We start from the raw sequence: 22,140 nt of genomic DNA on the forward strand, positions 1-22,140 counted from the left end.
TGGTTGGGGCAAATGCCATGAACTATTCAATCATTCAACAATAATTTATTATATAAGAGCCAACCTTACACATGAAAAGAAAAAATAGCATCATGAACTCCCATATGTCCATTGCCCTGCTGCAGCCTAATATTCGCTGCTGGCCAGTCTGGCTGGCCCACACCCCGCTCGCTCCCTGCCCTCCTCACACTGGGATGTGTGCTTAACTCAGCTTATTGAGATGTAATTTACATACCATAAAATTCACCTGCTTTAAGTTTGCAACTTAATGATTTTTAGTCAGAGTTGTGCATCCATCAGCACTATCTAATTTTAGAATTTTCTCCGTAGAACTCTAACACTATCTCATTTTAGAACTCTACCTCTGTAGATTTGCCTTTTCTGGACATATGTCTAGAAAAGGTATGGTATATCATATCATATAGATATGTCTAGATGGTATGGTATCATACAATAACATGTTCTTCTGTGTCCGGGTTCTTTCATCAAGCTCCTTTTCGGGGTTCATCCATGTTGTAACGTGTAGCAGAACTCATCCCTTTACAGCCAAATAATATTCTGTTGTATGGATATACTGTTGCAGTGTTGGTAAACTCATCCCAGACGCTCTAGACTTCATCCCATACTTCATGGCTTCATATTTAAGCATATTACTCTTTTTAAAAAGACTATTTAAGGGGTGCCTGGGTGGCTCAGTCGGTTAAGCTTCCGACCCTGGATTTCGGCTCAGGTCATGATCTCAGGGTCATGAGATCAAGCCCCGCACCGGGCTCTGCACTACATCTGGAGCCTGCCTAAGATATCCTCTCTGCCCCTCCCCAACTCATGAACGCACTGTCTCTCTCCCTAAAAAAAAAAAGTATTTAAAAATAGCCACAACACCATTATTGTACCTTTAAAAATGAACAGTCATTCATTAATATCATTAAGTATGTAGGGAATGTTAGTTTCCTGGTTGTCTCATAAATGTTCTCTAATTTGTTGCTGGGATCAGGTCCAAAAAAAGGAGAAAACATTGCAATTGGGAGAATTGGAATTTTAGATAGGGTGGTCATGATTGACCCTGAAAAGGTGACATTTGAACAAAGACTTAAAGGAAGTGTGGACATGAGCCATGCAGACATCCAGGGTCAGAACATTCACACAAAGGGAATAGTCAATGCAAAGGTCCTGAGGTAGGAGGCTGCCTGGTAAGTTTGACAGGCCATGAAGAGACCACAAAAAGACTTTGATGTTAAGCAGAAATGGATCTTAAGTTAGGACTACACAGCTGGCCCACCTTCTGGTCTGAATCCAGTAGAGCCAGGGCCTCAACTACTTCTTCCAGCAATAGGAAAGGTTCTGTTTGCATCTATTCCCAGACCCCGAAGGGGAACCCCCTACCAACACCCTTCTGAAGCCACACTTGGGAGAGCTGACCGTGATGGACGCCACCCCTGACTCCCTGCACCTCTCCTGGACTGTCCCCGAGGGCCAGTTTGACCACTTCCTGGTCCAGTACAAGAACGGGGACGGGCAGCCCAAGGCCGTGAGAGTGCCAGGGAGTGAGGACCAGGTCACCGTCTCAGGCCTGGAGCCCAGCCACAAGTACAAGATGAACCTGTACGGCTTCCACGGTGGCCAGCGTGTGGGCCCAGTCTCTGCTGTCGGTTTAACTGGTGAGTATACAGTAGGACACTGGGCCCTGCCCTAGCTGGACTCAGTTTCTCTTTCATGTCGGTATTCAGGTGTTTTTGTCCCACTGTCCCTGAGACTAGAGCCTCCCAAGCTCCTGAGAATGGTTGTTTGTGTCTTTACTCCAAGCCTTTGGTGTTGCCTCAGCCATCTTTCCCTTTATACATGGGCTTTTTTTTTTTTTAATTAATCTCTACACCCAACATGGGGCTTGAACTCACAACCCCGAGATCAAGAGCCACGTGTTCTACTGACTGAGTCCGTCAGGCTGCCCCACACACAGACTTTTTGGTCCTTGAAGAGTCAGGGTACCAGGGAAATAACAGACTCAAACAGACCTAGGGTTGACCCTAGCCTCAGCCCATTCGAGCTGTGTGACCCCAAGACAGTCACTCAACCTCTCTGTGCCTCCCTTTCTTCATCTGTAAAGAAGGAAGAGGAAGAAAATTAGTTTCTGAAAACTCTTAGAATGAATTCTCATAATTATCATTGATTTCAATGGGTAAAATGGTATGTTTTCCAACCCAGATTGATTCCCCCTTTATGCTAAATGAACCCTGGAATCCTGCTACCATGGTTGCTTTTACTTTGATGGTTAGTATTAGTCTATGTGCAACTTCACAAGGCACCTTCCCTTCATTCATTATTTGCTAACAGGGCCAATCGTTGCTTTTGTTAAGTTCTTTTGGAGCTATTACCCTTTGATGCTTAAGACCTGGTTCCCAAACAACAGATAGGAAACAAGATGATTTTGTAATTCAGAGATTAAGGAAGAATGAAACCCTATGCAGAACAGAAAAGCCAAAAGAAACCTGGGGGTGTGATGAGTCATCTGTGCCATAAATTATGGAGAGAGCAAACGCGAGGTCCCAAACCACCCAGGTACAAAGACGGCCTCGTATCTCGTCTCTTTGTCCTCCACTGTGAAATCTAAATTTATCTCTAAAAATGCTCAGAAGACTTCTCAACCAGAGGAGGTATTAAAGGAAAATACTCACAAAGTAGAATTTCCAAACCTGAGTAGATGTACCTCCTGATGTGACCTGTCTGGTATGCTTGGCGGTGTTAGGAAGCCTTAGTTCTGTCCCTCTGTGCAGATTTGCTCTGCGGCTCCCAAGGGCTCAGCGCCCACACACACAGAACACCAGGCAGTCCCGACCTCCCGTCATGATGTTACCACGAGCGTGTGCTCTGTCCCTTGGTCACTAACATTCAAACCAGGGAGATGATGTCTTAACCCTGGGGGGCTGGCATCCAGGCTGCAGGGACTTGGTGTGTCTGGGAGAAATCTAAGTATCCTTTACTGGAAGGGGGCCCACAAGGCACATCCACACATTCTCTTTGTCTCCTAATCCAGCCCCAGGAAAGGACCACGAAATGCCAGCTCCCACAGACCCACCCACCACAACTCCCCAGCCTCCCAAGCCCCGCCTGGGGGAGCTGACCGTGACCGACACCACTCCCGACTCCCTGCACCTCTCCTGGACTGTCCCCGAGGGCCAGTTTGACCACTTCCTGGTCCAGTACAAGAACGGGGACGGGCAGCCCAAGGCCGTGCGTGTGCCGGGCTATGAGGATGGGGTCACCGTCTCAGGCCTGCAGCCAGACCACAAGTACAAGATGAACCTGTACGGCTTCCACGGTGGCCAGCGCGTGGGCCCGGTGTCTGCCATTGGGGTGACAGGTGAGTGGATGCTGGAAGCCCCAGGGTGGGGCCAGTGGGAGGGTCTCCCTCTCCCAGGTGATGGGTGAGTGGGGTGCAGGAGGCCCCTCTGCTCGAGGCTGAGCCGTGGTGCCCTTTGTGCCTCCACACCCCCCTCCCGGGGCTCCCTGAGGCCTGAGGGGTCCACCCCTGCAGAGAAGGGCCTCCATGAGCTGTGCTGGAGGCTGTCCAGGGTTCCGCACAGCTGACCCTCAAGGCTCCCAGGCATGTTTGTGAGATGCAGCTGAGCAAGCCCACCCAGCCCCAAGGATGGGCTTCTCTGAGCTGAATTTGGGGGCCCCCAGACATGATCACAGCTTCTCCATCCTTCTCCCAAGACCTGAGGACATCTGCTGGGGATCCTGCCTCACCTTCTCTGTGTCTGTCCTTCTCAGCTGCAGAGGAAGAGACCCCAACCCCCACTGAGGTGGAGGAGACCCCCAGCCCCACAGAACCCAGCACGGAGGCCCCGGAGCCCCCCGAGGAGCCCCTCCTAGGGGAGCTGACGGTCACAGGATCCTCCCCAGACTCGCTGAGCCTCTCCTGGACCGTCCCCCAGGGCCACTTCGACTCCTTCACTGTCCAGTACAAGGACAGGGACGGGCGGCCCCAGGTGGTGCGTGTCAGAGGTGACGAGAATGAGGTCACCATCGGGGGCCTGGAGCCGGGGCGCAAGTACAAGATGCACCTGTACGGCCTGCACAGGGGACAGCGCGTGGGCCCCGTGTCCACCATGGGCATGACCAGTGAGTGAAGGGGCAGGAATCAGGGGTCTTCAGGGAGAACTGCCTTTTCTCATGGGTACCCTGGATGACTGTTCTGTTCTTTGGCTCGTCCTAAGGATGCAGGCCTTGGCTCCCCGTTTCATGCTTTTCCTCCAGGGCCCTGGGGTGTGGCCTGGGCCTAGGAGTTTAGCATTTGCTAGCCTGGAGCCTCATCATCCACACTAGCATGACCTCCTTCTGACGATCAGCCGCTGGGCCCCTCTAAGAGTAAGGTGTGTCAGGCACAGGCCAAGCATGCACACGCGCACAAGGAGGAAAGAAACAGGACAACATCCAACCACATTGAGATGATTCAATAATTAGGCAACATCTATAAGATGAGCTATTATGTCATCACCAAAATGTTTTAACATAAGATGATTATTTGATAATATTACATTGAAAAAGGAGCCCCCAAATTTTGTAAGGATGCTAATAACCACTGGAAAATAACATGCATGGCAAGAAAACTGGAAAGAAACACATCTCACAGATGTGCATGGTTTGTCGGACAGGATAGAATGTTCCAGCCCTTTTTTTGTTTTATTCTAGTCTGTTCTAAATTTTCTTTTATAATCAGGAAATATTTATTTTAAATATAATATCTCCTCCTCTCTTGTACTCCTTCCATCTTTTCCCCCATCACTCTTACAACTTATTTTATTTCTAATTCTGAAAAAGTTTTAATTTCTAGTCCCTAAGAAATTGGGGCGGCAAAAGCACAAGGTGAATTAAATTCTAAAAGGGCAGTCAGGATGGCTTTTCTAAGTCAGTGTCAGCCCAATTCTTTTTTTTTTTTAAATTAATTTCAGGGGCAGAATGTAGTGATTCATTAGTTGTGTATAACACCCAGTGCTCATTACATCCTGTGCCCCCCTTAACGCCCATCACCCGGTTACCCCATCCTCCCAACCACCTCCCCTCCAGCAACCCTCGGTTTGTTTCCTAGAGTTCAGCACCTCTTATGGTTTGTCTCCCTCTCTGTTTTTATCTCATTTTATTTTTCCTTCCCTTCCCCTATGTTCATCTGTTTTGTTTCTTTTATTCCACATATCAGTGAGATCATATGATAATTGTCTTTCTCTGACTGACTCATTTCACTTAGCATAATACCCTCCAGTTCCATCCATGTTGATGCAAATGGCAAGATTTCCTTCTTTTTGATGGTTGAGTAATATCCCATTGTGTATATATACCATTCTTCTTTATCCATTCGTCTGTCGATGGACATCTGGGTTTTTTTCCCATAGTTGGGTATTGTGAACATTGGTGCTATAAACATTGGGGTGCTATAAACAGGTGCCCCTTCAAATCACTATGTTTGTATCCTTTGGAAAAATGCGTAGTAGTTCAATTGCTGGGCCATAGGGTAGATCTATTTCTACCTTTTTGAGCAACCTCTGTACTGTTTTCCAGAGTGGCCGCACCAGTGGTGTTTCCCACCAACAGTGTAGGAGGGTTCCCCCTTCTCTGCATCCTTAACAACATCTGTCGTTTCCTAACTTGTTAATTTTAGCCATTCTGACGGGTGTGAGGTGGTATCTCATTGAGGTTTTGATTTGGATTTCCCTGATGTCGAGCGATGTTGAGCAGTTTTTCATGTGTCTGTTGGCCATTTGGATGTCTTCTTTGGAGAAATATCTGTTCATGTCTTCTGCCCATTTTTTGATTGCATTATTTGTTCTTTGGGTTTTGAGTTTGATAAGGTCTTTATAGATTTTGGGTACTAGCCCTTTATCTGATAAGACATCTGTAAATATCTTCTCCCATTCTGTTGGTTGTCTTTTGGTTTTGCCGACTGTTTCCTTTGCTGTGCAGAAGGTTTTTTCTGGATGAAATCCCAGTAGTTCATTTTTGCCCTTGTTTCCCTTGCCTTTGGAGAGATGTCTGGCAAGAAGTTGCTGCGGCTGAGGTCAAAGAGGTTGCTGCCTGTGTTCTCCTCTAGGATTTTGATGCACTCCTGTCTCACATTTACGTCTTTCATCCATTTTGAGTCTATTTTTGTGTATGGTGTAAGAGAATGGTCTAGTTTCATTCTTCTGCATGTGGCTGTCCAGTTTTCCTAGCACCATTTATTGAAGAGACTGTCTTTTTTTCCACTGGATACTCTTTCCTGCTTTGTCGAACATTAGTTGACCATAGAGTTGAGGGTCCATTTCTGGGTTCTCTATTCAGTGTCAGCCCGATTCTGATGTCCCATGAGAACAGATTTCCTCTGTGTGCTGTGCGGGAGAGCCCAGCACCCCGAAGAGAGCCTCTCTGTAGGCCTGGGGCTTGCAACCTGTACAACACCAAGTGAGAGGCTCTGTGAGGGTCCGTCTCCTCTCTTGAAAATGGTCCAGACAGAGGAACGATTTCACGCAGCCCCCCTGACTTCTGGGGGATGGGCCTCTTTTCTCTATATACATTCACAGGAGTGTGGCAGGAGGGGGAGGACGAGAGAATGATCAGAAAATAGACATTAGAGGGGCGCCTGGGTGGCTCAGTCAGTTAAACGTCTGCCTTCAGCTCAGGTCATGGTCCCAGGGTCCTGGGATTGAGCCCCACATCTGGCTCCTGGCTCAGATGGGAGCCTACTTCTCCCTCTCCCTCTGCCTCTCCCCCTGCTCATGCTCTCTCTCTCTCTCTCTCTCTCTCTCTCTCTCTCTATCTCTCTGTCTCAAATGAATAAATAAAAATAAATAAATAAATAATCTTTAAAAAAAAGAAAATACACATTAGAACAGCTCCCACCCTGAGGGAAAGCCATTAATGCTCATCCACTGTTCAATGTGGTTGCTGTCTGTCACAGCGGATCTCAAGCACACACGAAGTAAGGAGGGCAGCTGAAGGAACCCATGGCCCTTCTCCACACCCCCCACCAGATTATTAAGTTTTAGAGTCCAGGGTTTCTTTCTCAGTCCACGTTATTCTGGGGAAACAAATATCAACATTGTGGAATATTTGAAAAATAGGGGAAAAAACCGATCAGAACACCTTTGGACACAGTAACTGCCATTAATAATAATACCCATAGCACGGGCTCTCCCTAGCTTTCCATCCAGTGCATGTTCTCAAGCTGCAGAGTGTTCAGACAATTCTTTACTCTTCCTTTGTTTTTGTACGTAAGTTACATTGTGAGCATTTATTTTGAAGCCACACACCCAGCATTAATCATCATTTAATGGTGATCTGATGCTGCATGGTGAAAGTACCATCGCAAAGTGAATCATCTTCTTGGGGCCATTTGGGTCCCTGACACATTTTGCTGTCACGAATAATTCTCCAATGGACTCCCATGGCGCAACTTTTTCATAATTTTCTTAGGACAGCTGCCCAATGGGATTATTGGGTCAAAAGAAATGAGTAGTATTGTGGCTCCTATACACACGTCCAAATTACCTTCTGGTGCCGGCTAATCAGTGTGTGAAGGGGATCGGGGCCTGTCTCAGTGCCAGCTCGGTAGTTCCCAGCCGGCTAAACCCCAGGTGCTCAGACTCGGCTCCACAGCTGGAGGAATGGACTGCTGCACCTGTGGTCCTACTGACATGAGCAGCAGAGTTGACTACTAAGCCTCCATCCCCATGTCTTCTCTCAGCCCCCCAGGACCTTGTGGAGGAGAGGTCCAGCCCCACAGAACCCAGCACGGAGGCCCCGGAGCCCCCCGAGGAGCCCCTCCTGGGAGAGCTGACGGTCACGGGATCCTCCCCAGACTCGCTGAGCCTCTCCTGGACCGTCCCCCAGGGCCACTTCGACTCCTTCACTGTCCAGTACAAGGACAGGGACGGGCGGCCCCAGGTGGTGCGTGTCAGGGGTGACGAGAGTGAGGTCACCGTCGGGGGCCTGGAGCCGGGGCGCAAGTACAAGATGCACCTGTACGGCCTGCACAGGGGACAGCGCGTGGGCCCCGTGTCCACCGTGGGCGTGACCGGTGAGTGGGGGTGAGACAGGGCCCCCTGGGGACGCCGGACCTACAGGACTCTCCCTTTATTACCACGTGCATGAAAACACATATTCTAGGCAGCACGTCTCTTTTACACATCACATGGCCTGAGGATCTTGGTAATTACCAGGGCAGATTCAGATGCCACAGTCGTGGGCTGGGGCCAGAGTTTCTACATCCCTGATGCGATGCTGATGCTGCTGGTCCAAGGACCACACTTTGAGTAGCAAAGCTGGTCACGACAAAGGAATTGGACGCTTTCTTAGAATTTGTTGGAGAGAGTTGTACTGGCATCCCTGATTCCTCCCAGAGGCTTTGCCTCCCTGTAGTTTACTGGAGGCTGGGGGAGAAGACAGAAGGGGCTCAGGATGTAGCATCCTGACCGAAACATCTCCAGGCCTCGTGGTTTGGGTGCTATCAGGCTTCTGATTCCCATGGGTCAACAAGATTGGGTGCCCTGAGCCAAGCACTGTGGGAGTTCACTGGGGCGAGCCTGATCGTGGCAGAGAGAAGTTCTTATCGTAATGGGGATCCCGGGTGTGGGGAGACAGGCCGTGAACCAGCAATCAGGCAAAGGAGCATGTGCGTGTGACAGGAAGCGCTGGGGCTTCCTTCACAGCCAGCCTGCCCAGGAGTGTCCACGGGACAGCTGACACCTGAGGTTGGGCGGGGCGTTCGCTTGGTGACAGGGTCAGATCCACGTCACAGCTGGTGCCGGGGCCTGGAAACTAGGCACGTCGCGGCCCATGAGAGGGACAGAGAGGATTCTGTGTGAGAGCCTCTGAGGGAGGGAGGGAGTCGTGAGATGGGGGTGGAGCAGCAGAAGCAACTCAGAAGCCAGGGGCTCGTCCCGGGGGTAGAGAGGGCTGTTGCCCGGTGAAGCTAAGGCCGACACCATCAGATGTGCAGCGGAAGGCTCGGCCTGGCCCCTGTGAGGAACGGACGGGGCAGGGAGGCAGGGAGCCCGGGAGGGACACGGTGACCCAGGGGAGAGGCGACGGGGCTGCGGTGGGACCCAAGCCAGCCTGGTGGGGCTGCAGGTGTGGGGAACCCAGGAGGAACTCAGTCGGATGCTCTGAGTCTGATGGCCGCTGGGGACAGGAGGAGATCCAGGAAGACTCCAGGTTTCTGATAGGGGAAGGGAGTTCTGAGCTGTTTGGGAGCAAAGGCATGAGCCAGGGGGAGTGAGATGCCAAGGAGACGCCAGTGGAGTGAGGCCCAGGGCACAGTGTGCAGGGGAGGTGGGTGCTGGAGAGAGCGGGAGAGGGGGCGGGCTGTGGGTAGGGGCAAGATGAGGGTAAGGGGCCGAGCAGGCTGGCATTAATGGACCGGGAAGGTGACACTCTGCTCCTTATTATCTTATTTTTTTAATATTTTATTTATTTATTTGAGAGTCAGAATGAGATAGAGCATGAGAGGGGGGAGGGAGAAGCAGACTCCCTGCTGAGCAGGGAGCCCGATGCGGGACTCGATCCCGGGACTCCAGGATCATGACCTGAGCCGAAGGCAGTCGCCTAACCAACTGAGCCACCCAGGCACCCTATTATCTTATTTTTGTAAGACACCCACTTCTATGCTGCCCTGCATGTCCTCACCTGTCCCTGTATGTCTCTGTCCACTTGCAGAATATGAAGCTATGACCACCGAAGCCCCATCCATCACAGCCCCTGAGCCTCCCACCAAGCCCCGCCTGGGGGAGCTGACCGTGACCGACGCCACTCCTGACTCCCTGCACCTCTCCTGGACTGTCCCCGAGGGCCAGTTTGACCACTTCCTGGTCCAGTACAAGAACGGGGACGGGCAGCCCAAGGCCGTGCGTGTGCCGGGCTATGAGGATGGGGTCACCGTCTCAGGCCTGCAGCCAGACCACAAGTACAAGATGAACCTGTACGGCTTCCACGGTGGCCAGCGCGTGGGCCCGGTGTCTGCCATTGGGGTGACAGGTGAGTGGATGCTGGAAGCCCCAGGGTGGGGCCAGTGGGAGGGTCTCCCTCTCCCAGGTGATGGGTGAGTGGGGTGCAGGAGGCCCCTCTGCTCGAGGCTGAGCCGTGGTGCCCTTTGTGCCTCCACACCCCCCTCCCGGGGCTCCCTGAGGCCTGAGGGGTCCTCCCCTGCAGAGACTGGCCTCCATGAGCTGTGCTGGAGGCTGTCCAGGGTTCCCCACAGCTGACCCTCAAGGCTCCCAGGCATGTTTGTGAGATGCAGCTGAGCAAGCCCACCCAGCCCCAAGGATGGGCTTCTCTGAGCTGAATTTGGGGGCCCCCAGACATGATCACAGCTTCTCCATCCTTCTCCCAAGACCTGAGGACATCTGCTGGGGATCCTGCCTCACCTTCTCTGTGTCTGTCCTTCTCAGCTGCAGAGGAAGAGACCCCGACCCCCACTGAGGTGGAGGAGACCCCCAGCCCCACAGAACCCAGCACGGAGGCCCCGGAGCCCCCCGAGGAGCCCCTCCTGGGGGAGCTGACGGTCACAGGATCCTCCCCAGACTCGCTGAGCCTCTCCTGGACCGTCCCCCAGGGCCACTTCGACTCCTTCACTGTCCAGTACAAGGACAGGGACGGGCGGCCCCAGGTGGTGCGTGTCAGAGGTGACGAGAATGAGGTCACCGTCGGGGGCCTGGAGCCGGGGCGCAAGTACAAGATGCACCTGTACGGCCTGCACAGGGGACAGCGCGTGGGCCCTGTGTCCACCGTGGGCGTGACCGGTGAGTGGGGGCGAGCCACTGTCCCCAAGGTCTCCTTCCATTTTCTCTTGCTTTCCCCTTGGATCTCAGCACTCCTCACAGATGGTCCTTTAGATCCGTCTCCTTTCCCATATGGCACCAATGATCCTGCCTCATTCTTTAGTTGAGTGAGGTTGATGGAGACTGTGTTCACGGTCAGTTGGCATGTACGCTGTGCTTCATAAATTTTACCTGTGTTCTTAAACTTGCTTATTCATCTATGGGCTCCTCAGGCTCCCCAACAGGGTATTTTAGTGACTCAGAACGTGGCTGCAGAACCAGATTCTCTGGGTTTGATTTCTGCTCTGAATGTACTGACTGTGTAAATTCACGAACATTTCTTAACCTCTCTGTGCCACAGATTCACGCAAAATGGGGAGGATTAATACTAACGGCACCTACTCCGTATGTTGTGTGAGGATACGTGTGCTACTGTGTGAGCTGCTTACAGCCATGCCTGGGACACATTAAGCACTTTAGAAGAGCTTGCTACAAAACATTTGTTTCATAGTCTGGGGAAAGCACTCCCACTCTTTCAAAGGGTCCTGCCTTTGACCCCTCAGCTTCCTGTGCTCTGTTCCAGCCTCCCAGCCCGCAGAGCGCCCTGTGGCCCCCCGCCTGGGGGAGCTGGCTGTGGCAGCCGTGGCCTCTGACACAGTGAGCCTGTCGTGGACGGTGGCCCAGGGCCTCTTCGACTCCTTCCTGGTCCAGTACAAGGATGTGCAGGGCCAGCCCCAGGCGGTGCCTGTGGGTGGGCACCTCCGTGAGATCAGCATTTCGGGCCTGGACCCGGCCCGCAAGTACAAGTTCCTACTCTTCGGCCTCCAGGATGAGAAACGCCAGGGCCCAGTGTCTGCAGAGGCCAAGACCCGTGAGTGGAGGCGGGAGGCCACCTTTGGTGCTAGAGCCTCCTGGGTGTGCCTCGCCCCCTTGTGGTGACAGTCAGAATTTCCTGTTTCCGTGCTGCGCACTCGCGGCCGCAGGGCCCGCGCACCCGTTTGTGGACTAGGGCCGGGGAAATCCAGGTCCAGAGCTCCCCACTTAGCCCTCACTCTCGTCCTTCTCCCTGCTCTTTCTCCATCCCGATAGACGCTGCTTTCTCCCCTGGCTTGTCTTTTGTCCCTACTCCTCTGCTGCCCCACCTCCTGCCATGTGGCCCAGCCGCCCCATGCCAGCTCCCGGGACCAGCTCCCAGAGCCACAACACCCTGAGGAGGCTCTGTCAGTCTCTTGTCACTCTCCACACACCTCTCCCTCTTCTGCAGTCTCAGACACGAAAACTCCCCGCCTCGGGGAGCTGACCGTGGTGGACCTGACCCCAGACTCCGTGACCCTCTCGTGGACGGTCCCCGAGGGTGAATTCGACTCCTTCGTGGTCCAGTACAAGGACAGGGACGGGCAGCCCCGGGTGGTGCCCGTGGCCGCAGACCAGCGCGAGGTCACCGTCCCCGGCCTGGAGCCCAGCAGGAAGTACAGGTTCCTGCTCTACGGGCTGGCAGGCAGGAAGCGCCTGGGCCCCGTCTCTGCCGATGGCGCCACAGGTGAGCCCCAGCCCTCCACCACACCTTTTCTAGAGCTGCCTCCTATTGTGCCCCCAGAGCTGGCCGCCCCCCCCCCCGGCCTATCCATGCCTTTAGCCTTTATTCTCCAGGCTTCAGCCTTTGCAGCAGCAAAAGCAAACATTCACTGAGTCTCAGTCACATGCCAGGCACTATTCTAAGTATGTTACATGCATTAGTCCCTTCATTCACTGACTGCTCGATGTCATAAAAAGAATTCAGTCTTTGGAGCCAGGCAGACCTGTGTTCAAATTCCGATTGCCGGTGGTGTGGCCACAGACAAGCCACTTCCTTCCCTCGAACCGCAGTTTCCGTACCTGCGTAGGCATAATAAATACGGATCGGCACTCCATAAATGTTCCCATTCTCTTCCCTCTGTCCCAGCTGAGGCAGGAGGTGGAAAATATGGAAGGGTTTGGCTGCAGAAAGACTATGGAAAAATCTGGTGTCATTGTGCCCATTACTCAGCCCCCCTGAGGAAAGGGTGGAGGTGGGTCACTGACCCTTACCCCACTCCCGGGACCATGAGTCATCCTGGCCAGATGGGGATGGAGCACATGGTCAGTTGGGGCCTGGGACCCTGAGACTGCGTAATTCTCTTCCCTAAGCCCCCATTATGGGGAGTGGATACAGGCTTCTCTGACCCCATCAGCCAGCACCCATCCCCACCGAGGCAAGTCTCTTCTGCGTTCTGCCCTCCATTCTCCCAGTGCTGCCCCACCCTGCTGCCCTGGTCCAGGGGTGGTAGTGCAGGGCTGGGGAAGCGGGTAGAAGGATGGCCAGGGCTGATAGCAAGGAAGGGGGAGGTCATGGCCAAGCTCTGGGAGCCCATCAGCTTGGCTGGCTGCCCAGCCCAGCTCTTAGTGTTTGGGGGTGTCTCCCTGACAACCCAGATACACTCCGGGAGACTTTCTGGGCTCCAGCCACATTCCTGCTCAGGGGGTCAGGGGCCAGGGAGAAACTGAGGCCCTTCTTACACCCCCAGGGGCCCTATCTTACAAGGTGATCTTTTATGCATTTACTGCACCCTGATCACAGCAGGGAAGGAGTGGGGGCAGGAAGGATTTAGGGCAGTGGCCTCCAGAGGAGAGATCGAGCTGCTCGCTGTCCTTCCTTTGGGCAGATTGAAGCCACACTGCAGGGACCCTTTCCTAGACCCTCATGCCTCCCAGAAGTCGCCAGGGCTGTGGTAGAGGTAGCTCTTGACTAAGTTTCTCCTCCTGCTCTCTCCACAGCTCCCCTGGAGCACCCACCCCGCCTTGGGGAGCTGACAGTGACAGATGAGACCCCAGACTCCCTGCGCCTCTCATGGACGGTGGCCCAGGGCCTCTTTGATTCCTTTGTGGTCCAGTACAGGGACCCAGCTGGGCAGCCCCGGGCAGTGCCTGTGGCCAAAGACCAGCGGGCAGTCACCATAGAGGGCCTGGAGCCTGGCAGGAAACACAAGTTTCTGCTATATGGGATCCACGGAGGACAGCGCCTGGGCCCCATCTCCGTCCTGGGAGTGACAGGTGAGCAGGAGCCTGAAGAGACCAACAGGAGTGGGCCTGGGGCATACGGAGGCCCGCCCAGGGCTCGGGAAGGAAGGAAAGTGCGGAGCGGCCGGCTTTGGGGTGACCGAGGAATCCGTGGAGGCAGGCGCAGGGCAAGGCCCTGACAGCGGCCCCGGCCTCCCAACCTCCACCCCGTCCCTCTCCTGAGGCGGCTCTTACCAGATGGGGGCAAACCCCTGCCTGTGGATGAGTCAGGAGCCTTTTCTCGCAAATGGAAAATAACTGGAGAAGGACATAGGCAAGGGGCGCTGAAGGAGGGGCCTCCTCCCCGGGAGGTGTTGACACCCCCCCCCCCAGGGAGTGACCAGCACCGCGAGGGGAGGCATGAGAGGCCGTGGAGGTGGAGAAAGGGAAGCGAGTGTGGGACGGATCCAGCAAGCCATCCCACAGAGGGGTGATGGGGCCACAGTGCTGGCGCTCCGAGGGGCCCGGAGGTGGCAGGACTCAGTGCCAGGGCAGGAAAATGGCAGACCCACAGGAAGGAAGGTGCCAGGAGAGCCTCAGTCCCCCGCTGCTCAGCTTCTCCCCCAGGCTTCTCCCACGCAGCCCCCTGGCGCCCAGCCACAGAGGCCCCCGAGCCCCGCTCAGGGCCCCAGCTAAGGACACTGGCAGTGAGCGACATAACCCCAGACTCCCTGCGCCTCTCATGGAGTGTGGCCCAGGGCCCCTTTGAGTCCTTCGTGGTCCAGTATCAGGACACAGATGGGCAGCCCCAGGCCTTGCTCGTGGGCGGCAACCAGAACAAGGTGCAAGTGTCAGGCCTGGAGCCCAGCACCGCCTACAAGTTCTTCCTCTACGGCCTCCACAAAGGGAAGCGCCTGGGGCCTGTCTCAGCCAAGGGCACCACAGGTACCGGCAGGCCAGGGCCCTCTATCTAGGCCTCACCCGCCTCTGGACTGGGACCGACAGGGCTAACGGGGGTGACCGGACGTGGTGACTGTAGAGAAAGAACATGAGGAGGGCCCCAGAAGGAGGAAGGGTGCCCCTCAGCCTTCGGCTCTACGCACACCTGCTCACTTTGGGTCCTACCTCCATTTCACAGATGAGAAACTCAGGGCCGGGGTGGGGCGGTGCCAGAGCCCTGCCCCAGGCCACGGAAGTGGTGTGCTTCTGTCTCCCACCCACTCTGTGCAGGGCCTGCTCCTGCCGGCCTGACCCCAGGGGAGCCAGGACCCCGTCTGTCCCAGCTGTCAGTGACCGATGTGACCACCAGTTCCTTGCGGCTCAACTGGGAGGCCCCCTCGGAGGCCTTTGACTCCTTCCTGCTCCGCTTCGGGGTCCCATCCCCAAGCACCCTGGAGCCGCACCCGCGTCCCCTGCAGCAGCGGGAGCTGACGGTGCCGGGGTCGCGGCGCTCCGCCGTGCTCCGGGACCTGCACCCGGGGACCCTGTACAGCCTGACGTTGTATGGGCTGCGTGGGCCCCATAAGGCCGACAGCATCCAGGGCACGGCCCGCACCCTCAGCCCAGGTAAGACCCCACAGTGGGCACCTTCGTGTGCTGCCCCAAAGTGAGGGGTCTCTGTACTTTGTAGGGCGGGACCTAGTGCCTCAGCCAGAGGGAAGCTTGGTGAGTGGTGGAGGGCTGGGAGGCATCTACAGAGACTTCCTCTCCTGGGTCTAGAGGAAAGGGGTGGTGAGCAGGGCTAGAGTCACTGGGGCCCAGGAGGAGGCAGGGGTGGGGATCCTGGGGTGGGAGCCTCCCTGCCCCGTGCCCTCACCCACGTTCCTCGGCACACCCCTCCCCGCAGTTCTGGAAAGCCCCCGTGACCTTCAGTTCAGCGAAATCGGGGAAACCTCGGCCCAGGTCAGCTGGATGCCTCCAGCATCCAGAGTGGACAGTTTCAAAGTTTCCTACCAGCTGGCAGATGGAGGTGACACTCTTTCACCCTTTGGCCCATGTCCTTGTCCGCCCTCACCTCTCCTGCCCCCTGCGCTCTGCTCACCCTGCTTGCTTCCGGGGGCAAACTGCCGAGCCCACTGTGTTTTCAGGCGAGCCGCAGAGTGTGCAGGTGGACGGCCGTGCGCAGACCCAGAAACTCAAAGGGCTGATCCCGGGCTCTCACTATGAGGTGACCGTGGTCTCTGTCCGTGGCTTTGAGGAGAGTGAGCCTCTCACCGGCTCCCTCACCACAGGTGAGATGGACTAGGCCCCAGGCAGGAGGTGGGGGGAGAATGAATGGGGAGGGGGAAGGTGTGAGAGGCTCTCGGACTGTGGACCAGAGGCCAGCAGAGCCTGGGAAGGTGAGGGCTGAAGAGGGGGGCAGGGGACAGCTCTGAGCCGCCCCCTTCTCCCAGTTCCTGATGGCCCCACCCAGCTTCGAGCGCTGAACTTGACGGAGGGATCGGCTCTGCTGCACTGGAAGCCCCCCCAGGCCCCTGTGGACAAGTATAACGTCCGTGTCACAGCCTCAGGGGGTGAGCGGGGCTGAGGCCTCTGGCGGGGACTTGTGGGGGGCAGGGGCTCCGGCAAGGTGAAGGGGGGCAGATGCTGATGCTCACCCCGCTCCCAGCCCCCTCGCTACAGGCCTCAGCCCCGGGCAGTGCTGTGGAGTACCCTCTGAGTGGCCTGGAGCTCCACACCAACTACACAGCGACCGTGCGTGGTCTTCGGGGCCCCAACCTCACGTCCCCAGCCAGCATCAGCTTCACCACAGGTGCAGCCTGGGAGGTGTGCACGACAGGGGGAGGGGAGGTTCAAGGGAGCTAGGATGGGCCTTGTCTCCATCTTCTCTTCCCACCTTCCCCTCCCAGGGTTGGAGGCCCCCCAGGACCTGGAGGCCAAGGAAGTGACCCCCCGCACGGCCCTACTCACTTGGACTGAGCCCCAAGTCCCTCCAACCAGCTACCTGCTCAGTTTCAACACCCCTGGTGAACAGACCCAGGTGCCCCCATCCCTCCCTCACTGGCCAACCTCCCCTCCCAGCTTCCATTCCAGGAGGTGCTGCCCCCTCCTCTGCCTCTCGCGGCGGGGCTCCCCGTCCCCTGACCTGCTCGTCGTCTGTCCACAGGAGCTCCTGCTCCCAGGAGGGATCACCTCTCACCAGCTCCTGGGCCTCTTCCCCTCCACCCGCTACGGCGTGTGGCTCCGAGCTATGTGGGGCGAGAGCCTCACGCCGCCTGTGTCCACCTCCTTCACCACTGGTATTTGGGCACTGGGACAAATTTGGTCAGCGGCTGAGCGGGCAGCAGGGGTCTAGGGTTTGGGAAAAGGACCGGCCCCTCGTTCTCATTCTCCCCCAGGTGGACTTCCGATCCCCTTCCCTCGGGACTGTGGGGAGGAGGTGCAGAACGGAGCCCGCACCTCAAGGGCCACCACCATCTTCCTCAATGGCAACCGCGAGCGTCCCCTGGACGTGTTTTGTGACATGGAGACCGATGGGGGCGGCTGGCTGGTGGGTGGCACCCGGAAGCCCAGGGGTCTGCCCGGGGCAGGGGCTGCTGTGCCAGGAGCCATAGGCCGACGGTGCCTCCGCCCGCTTCCCAGGTGTTCCAGCGCCGCGTGGACGGACAAACGGACTTCTGGAGGGACTGGGAGGACTACGCCCACGGCTTTGGCAACATCTCCGGGGAGTTCTGGCTGGGTGAGTGCCTCACAGGGCCGGGGGCCAGGGAAGGGATGGAGACCCTGTGGACACCAGGACCCTGAGGAGAGCACTCCCCCTGCCCCCAGGGAACGAGGCCCTGCACAGCCTGACAGACACCGGCGACTACTCCATGCGCGTGGACCTGCGGGCCGGGGACGAGGCCGTGTTCGCGCAGTACGACTCCTTCCGGGTCGACTCGGAGGCCGACTACTACCGCCTTCATTTGGATGGCTACCATGGCACGGCAGGTTAGGGGTGCGCCTGGGGGCGGCTGGGGAGGTGGGGCAGGGGGCGGGGAGGCCCTCACTGCTCCTGTCACACCTGTCCAGGCGACTCCATGACCTACCACAGTGGCAGTGTCTTTTCTGCCCGGGATCGAGACCCCAACAACCTGCTCATCTCCTGCGCTGTGTCGTACCACGGGGCCTGGTGGTACAAGAACTGCCACTACGCCAACCTCAATGGGCTCTACGGGAGCACAGTGGACCACCAGGTGAGGGGCCTGGGAGGCAGCACCGAGCTGGGCGGTGGGGGGGGAGGGGGTTCACCCTGCTGGGGTGTGACAGGACAAGCTCCCCAGCCGCTTGGTGCCTCAGGACCCTCATCTGTGAAATGGGACAATAATGCCAATCTCGCAAAGTTATCTTGAGGGAGACATGAGCACAATTTATTGGACGTAAAGGGCCAGCTCAGATGAAGCCTCAGGCCTTGGCAGTTGAGGATCATGAAGTCGGTGGGGGGTGGGAGAGACGTTGATTTCTGGGAACCATCTCCCCAGAGGGGCAGGGGTGGGAGCAGATGGGATGTGTGGCTTTGACTCTGTCTCGACATCTCCTCCCAGGGGGTGAGCTGGTACTACTGGAAGGGCTTCGAGTTCTCTGTGCCCTTCACGGAAATGAAGCTGAGGCCAAGAAGCTACCGGCCCCCAGCAGCCCAGGGAGGCTGACCGCCGCTCGCCTCTCGGGCGCCCCAGAATGACTGCCGAGCACTGAGGGGTCGCGCTCAGAGAAGAGCCCGGGGCCACCGTCACCGTCCAGCCACCGGAGGGAGCCTTCTCCATCTGCGATCTCACAGCACCATGTTTACAGGGGGGGAGGGCAGGGGTTTGTACGGGGAGTAATAAAAGGGGAAACTGAGGCATGCGTGCGGCCGGCGTGCATCCCGCCCCGTCACGGGTGCTGGCCCAGCGCCCGGGCCCCTGCGCCCCGGGGCTGCAGCCGCACCTGGAAAGGCCGCACGGTGAGGTTGACGCCGCCGCGGGGCCGGGGCTGCAGGGAGGGCAGGGCGCCGGCGGGCGGCAGCAGCGTGAAGGCCCGCAGCAGCTGCGCCAGCACCACGCGCAGCTCCAGGCGCGCCAGTGGCTCCCCCAGGCACACGCGGGCCCCGCAGCCGAAGGCCAGCACTCTGGGGCGGGTGCCGGGGGCCAGGAAGCGATCTGTGGGCACAAGGACAGAACCCGGGGTTCTGTAGCCGCAGGGACCGGCCTCTGGCGCCCCCACGCCGCAGGCGCCCTCCCCGCCACGCACCCGGCCGGAACTCGTGTGGCCGCTCCCAGACCGTCTCGTCTAAGTGGGCGCCTTGCAGGTTGGGGATGACAACCGTGCCCTCGGGGATGTCGTAGCCCAAGATGCTGAGGGGAGGGTGGAGTCAGAGGCCTCCAGGACCCCTCCCCTCCCCCCCCACCCCCAGTTTGGCCCCATTCATCCCCCGCCCTCGGGAGCCACCTGCTAGGCCGCGTGGCACGGTGCGGCAAGGCCAGGGGCACTACGGGCCGCAGGCGCAGCACCTCGGCAATGGTGGCCGTGAGCAAGGGCAGCCGTGTGGGGTCTCTGTATGGGACTCGGGAGCCTGACGCTCCAGGGCCCAGCTCACGATCCAGCTCTTCCTGCAGTCGCTGCTGAATCTGGGAAATGGGAGCAAGCCTGGTGTCTGGGGCCGGGACCCTGAACCGCCCCCTGGAGCAAATCCCCTCCCCCCACAAGCGTCTGAGCCGATCAGGAGAAGCCAGCCCCGGGGTGAACACAGCCCTCGCACGCTGTGGGGGGAGGGAGGGCAGTGAGCTGGGGTCCCGGGGCCCCAGCCAGGCCACCCCCAGGGTGCACCTCAGGGTGGTGAAGCAAGAAGGCCACGGCCCAGGAGAGGGTGGTCGCCGTGGTCTCAGTGCCACCAATGAACAGGTCCACCACAGACATATGCACGTGTCCTTCGAGGAGCTGTCCATGGCCCTCCCCTGCTCTTGGCTTCCCCACTCTTTGGAGCATATAGTCAGTCATGTCCCTCCACTGGCCTGCCACCATGCTCTCCTGTGGAGGGGAGGAGGGGCCGGCCTCAGTGCCTGGCTTGGCGAGAAGGCTCTCAGGGGAGCCACAGGTCCCGGATGCTGAAGAACCTGCCCAGCTCTGGGGCAGTAGGATCCCAGGCTGTGGGCTACGGGGGGGGCTGGGGACACACACCCTTCCCACCTTGTGCTGCCTCAGCTGCTTCTCTACCATGTGGTCCCTGTTCTCCAAGGCCTGCTTCAGCCTGCGGAGGCCTGGGTTGGGGAAGAACTGGGGCAGGGAGCAAGACGGTATAGCCACAGGCAAGGAAGCCTGTCCCCGCAGCCCGTCTCTCTCCCAGGACCCGGCGAGTCTGGGCTCCACCTCCTCACCCTGAGAAAGGGAACGATGTCCAAAATTTGGACGGACCAATGCTCCCAGGTTTTCATCAAGTCCTGGACACAGTCATGAAAGGCATGTACTAAGGTGTCCTCCTGCCCCCCCCCAAAAAAAGAGGGAATCGTTTCAGTTGAGGACCAGAGAGAGAGAGAGTCAGGGAGGGACTAAGGAAGGGTCCCAGCATATGGAGAGCAGGGAACCTTGACCTGGTCTCCAAAGGTGAGGTGACAGATGATGGTGCAGGTGAGGAAAGAGAACTCCTTCTGGATGGCCACAGGGGTGCCGGCCTGGACTCTCATGCGCTGCAGAGAAGGGGCTGGGACTAAACGGCTGGGCCGGGCCGGGCCGGCGAGCTGCCAGGACAGGGGAAGCGGGCGGGGGCGACCGCGGGAGTGCACCCTCACCTCACAGAACTCCTGGGTCAGCTGCTCCACCAGCCCCTCCGTGGAGTCAAGGAGGCCCAGCAGCAGAGCTGAGCGGGTGAGTTTCTTGTGAGCCTTCCAGAGCAGGGAGTAGTCCCCGAGGGAGAGGTCCTGGTAGTGCTGAGACACCAGCTTATCTGCGAGTAGGAGAGGGGTCGAGCTGACCAAGGAAGCCACGGGCCTGACCTCCCCTGCCTCCGCCAGCCCATTTCTTCCCTTGAGAACCGCCCCGGACCCTTACAGGACGCTGTCTGGGGTCTGCCGGCAAAGTCCACCCATTTCCTGATCATGGCTTCCTCGATGGTCCTCTTGGAGTTCAGCACCACCACATCTGGGGGAGGGCCAAAGTGGGGCGTCAGCAGGGAGGGGACCCGGCCTCCCCTCCTTGGCGGGGCCGGTGGGGGGGCCAGGGCAGACACACCTCGCAGCCCCAGGCGGAGCCTGTAGACGGGCCCCAGTTTCTGGGTCAGACCCAGCAGGTAGAGGGGAAGGTTGGGCCGCAGCAGGTGCAGGAAGCCGGGCACAAGAGGCGGGAGGTGGAGGCTGCGGAGCTTCCACTTGTTCCACAGCAGGCGGGCGCCAGCCAGCACGGTCAGCAGCAGCAGCCCGAGGAGGAGCATGGCCAGAGCCCCGGGCAAGGCCCTGGCTGGGCCACTTATAGTGTCGACGGCCCCTGCACCCACCTTGCTGCTCTGACTCCTTCTCTCGGCTCCCTGCCCACTGCCCCGCCCACGTATCCTGGAAGGGCACCAGTCCCCCCCTGGCCTTGTAGAGTCCACATGTCAGAGAACTGGCCTTTCATCCATCAAGAAGAAAGGAAGGGGGATGCGGCCGTGACCTTTCTCCCACAGCCGGGATCGGTTTCCTGGCCTGATGTCAGCCAGGCGGGAGAACGCGGCTGCCCTGGGGCCTGAGCCCTCTCCCACCGCCACCCCACGGTGGAGGAGCTTCCTGCTTTATCTCGGAGACAACAGCCTGCCCTGCCTCACCAGCCCCCCAGGATTGCCTGAGGGTGAAAGGGGATGAAAGTGGCCTGCGTGTTTTTCTTTTAACTTACAGACGGGTTGACCGTATGGCCTGGTCTGCCTGGAGCACCCCAGTTTATGCCTGTAGGCCCAGTGTAACTATTAACCGTGCCCCATTCCCATCTCAAAAGTTGAAGATGAAGAGCGATATGGTCCCCCCGGTTTGGAGCTTTTACTAGTACTCCATATACTCTTTGGTTGCAAGGAAAGCGACCAACTCGAGCTGGCTTGAGCCAAAAAGAGGAATTACTGTACAAATACAGGGGCATCTCAGAGAACTGAAGAGAGCAGGAGAGGGGGCCTCGGTGGCCTTGGAAGCCAGGGACGGGGGGTGGGGGGGAGGCCAAAGCTGCAGAAAGGAGGCAACTCCTCACGCGGCTCCTCCCTCCTCCGCGTCTGCCGAACTCTCCCCTCTCCCTCTGCCCCTGCTGTTTCTGTTCCCAGCTGCAGGCGGGATGGGACTGCCTCCAGGGTCAGAGTCCACAGGTTACAGGCCCAGCCCCAGGTCGAGAGGGTTCCCAGCAGGACTGAACATGCCCCCATCGATGACAA

The 22,140-nt window shown here is 57.6% G+C and overlaps 2 protein-coding genes across 6 annotated transcripts in view; one reads left to right on the top strand and one right to left on the bottom strand.

Annotated features, from left to right (window-relative positions):
* The window catches only part of TNXB (tenascin XB), a 59,903-nt gene extending 41,473 nt beyond the window's left edge, over nucleotides 1–18,430 (top strand). Inside the window, 24 exon segments of the mRNA XM_035728345.1 lie at nucleotides 1,362–1,658; nucleotides 3,032–3,358; nucleotides 3,772–4,122; nucleotides 7,718–8,050; nucleotides 8,758–8,763; nucleotides 9,688–10,005; nucleotides 10,419–10,769; nucleotides 11,371–11,658; nucleotides 12,052–12,327; nucleotides 13,581–13,856; nucleotides 14,196–14,220; nucleotides 14,308–14,747; nucleotides 15,033–15,368; nucleotides 15,649–15,771; nucleotides 15,890–16,033; nucleotides 16,196–16,315; nucleotides 16,411–16,554; nucleotides 16,652–16,782; nucleotides 16,909–17,041; nucleotides 17,141–17,292; nucleotides 17,385–17,481; nucleotides 17,571–17,732; nucleotides 17,814–17,977; nucleotides 18,326–18,430. Coding sequence (XP_035584238.1) covers nucleotides 1,362–1,658; nucleotides 3,032–3,358; nucleotides 3,772–4,122; nucleotides 7,718–8,050; nucleotides 8,758–8,763; nucleotides 9,688–10,005; nucleotides 10,419–10,769; nucleotides 11,371–11,658; nucleotides 12,052–12,327; nucleotides 13,581–13,856; nucleotides 14,196–14,220; nucleotides 14,308–14,747; nucleotides 15,033–15,368; nucleotides 15,649–15,771; nucleotides 15,890–16,033; nucleotides 16,196–16,315; nucleotides 16,411–16,554; nucleotides 16,652–16,782; nucleotides 16,909–17,041; nucleotides 17,141–17,292; nucleotides 17,385–17,481; nucleotides 17,571–17,732; nucleotides 17,814–17,977; nucleotides 18,326–18,430 — 5,099 coding nt within the window.
* On the bottom strand, nucleotides 18,125–21,240 carry LOC113926301 (steroid 21-hydroxylase). 5 transcript variants are annotated; one of them, XM_027600979.1, is made up of 10 exons: nucleotides 20,985–21,240; nucleotides 20,805–20,894; nucleotides 20,546–20,700; nucleotides 20,348–20,443; nucleotides 20,135–20,236; nucleotides 19,947–20,033; nucleotides 19,587–19,787; nucleotides 19,209–19,387; nucleotides 19,011–19,114; nucleotides 18,125–18,919 (listed from the first exon to the last, which is right to left on the bottom strand). In XM_027600979.1, the coding sequence occupies exons 1-10, from the start codon at nucleotides 21,181–21,183 to the stop codon at nucleotides 18,654–18,656; spliced, it is 1,479 nt and encodes a 492-aa protein (XP_027456780.1). In that variant the 5' UTR covers nucleotides 21,184–21,240; the 3' UTR covers nucleotides 18,125–18,653. The 5 variants fall into 5 exon arrangements, with proteins under 5 accessions (XP_027456780.1, XP_027456778.1, XP_027456776.1 ...); XM_027600977.2 differs by having other exon boundaries at nucleotides 19,938–20,033; nucleotides 20,985–21,217; XM_027600975.1 differs by having other exon boundaries at nucleotides 18,125–19,114; nucleotides 19,938–20,033; nucleotides 20,985–21,219.
* Nucleotides 21,241–22,140: the final 900 nt, after the last annotated feature.

Source organism: Zalophus californianus, chromosome 7 (genome assembly GCF_009762305.2).
Source record: "Zalophus californianus isolate mZalCal1 chromosome 7, mZalCal1.pri.v2, whole genome shotgun sequence".
In the NCBI taxonomy this organism is placed as follows: domain Eukaryota; kingdom Metazoa; phylum Chordata; class Mammalia; order Carnivora; family Otariidae; genus Zalophus; species Zalophus californianus.

What these genes read in the sequence shown, in the direction of transcription:
- LOC113926301 (XM_027600975.1), bottom strand. Translation starts at nt 21,183, where the DNA reads ATGCTCCTCCTCGGGCTGCTGCTGCTGACCGTGCTGGCTGGCGCCCGC. An exon ending in TGACCCAGGAGTTCTGTGAG is followed by an intron (nt 20,444 to 20,545) that starts GTGAGGGTGCAC and finishes CCTTCTCTGCAG; the next exon opens with CGCATGAGAGTCCAGGCCGG. An exon ending in ACCTCACCTTTGGAGACCAG is followed by an intron (nt 20,237 to 20,347) that starts GTCAAGGTTCCC and finishes GGGGGGGGGCAG; the next exon opens with GAGGACACCTTAGTACATGC.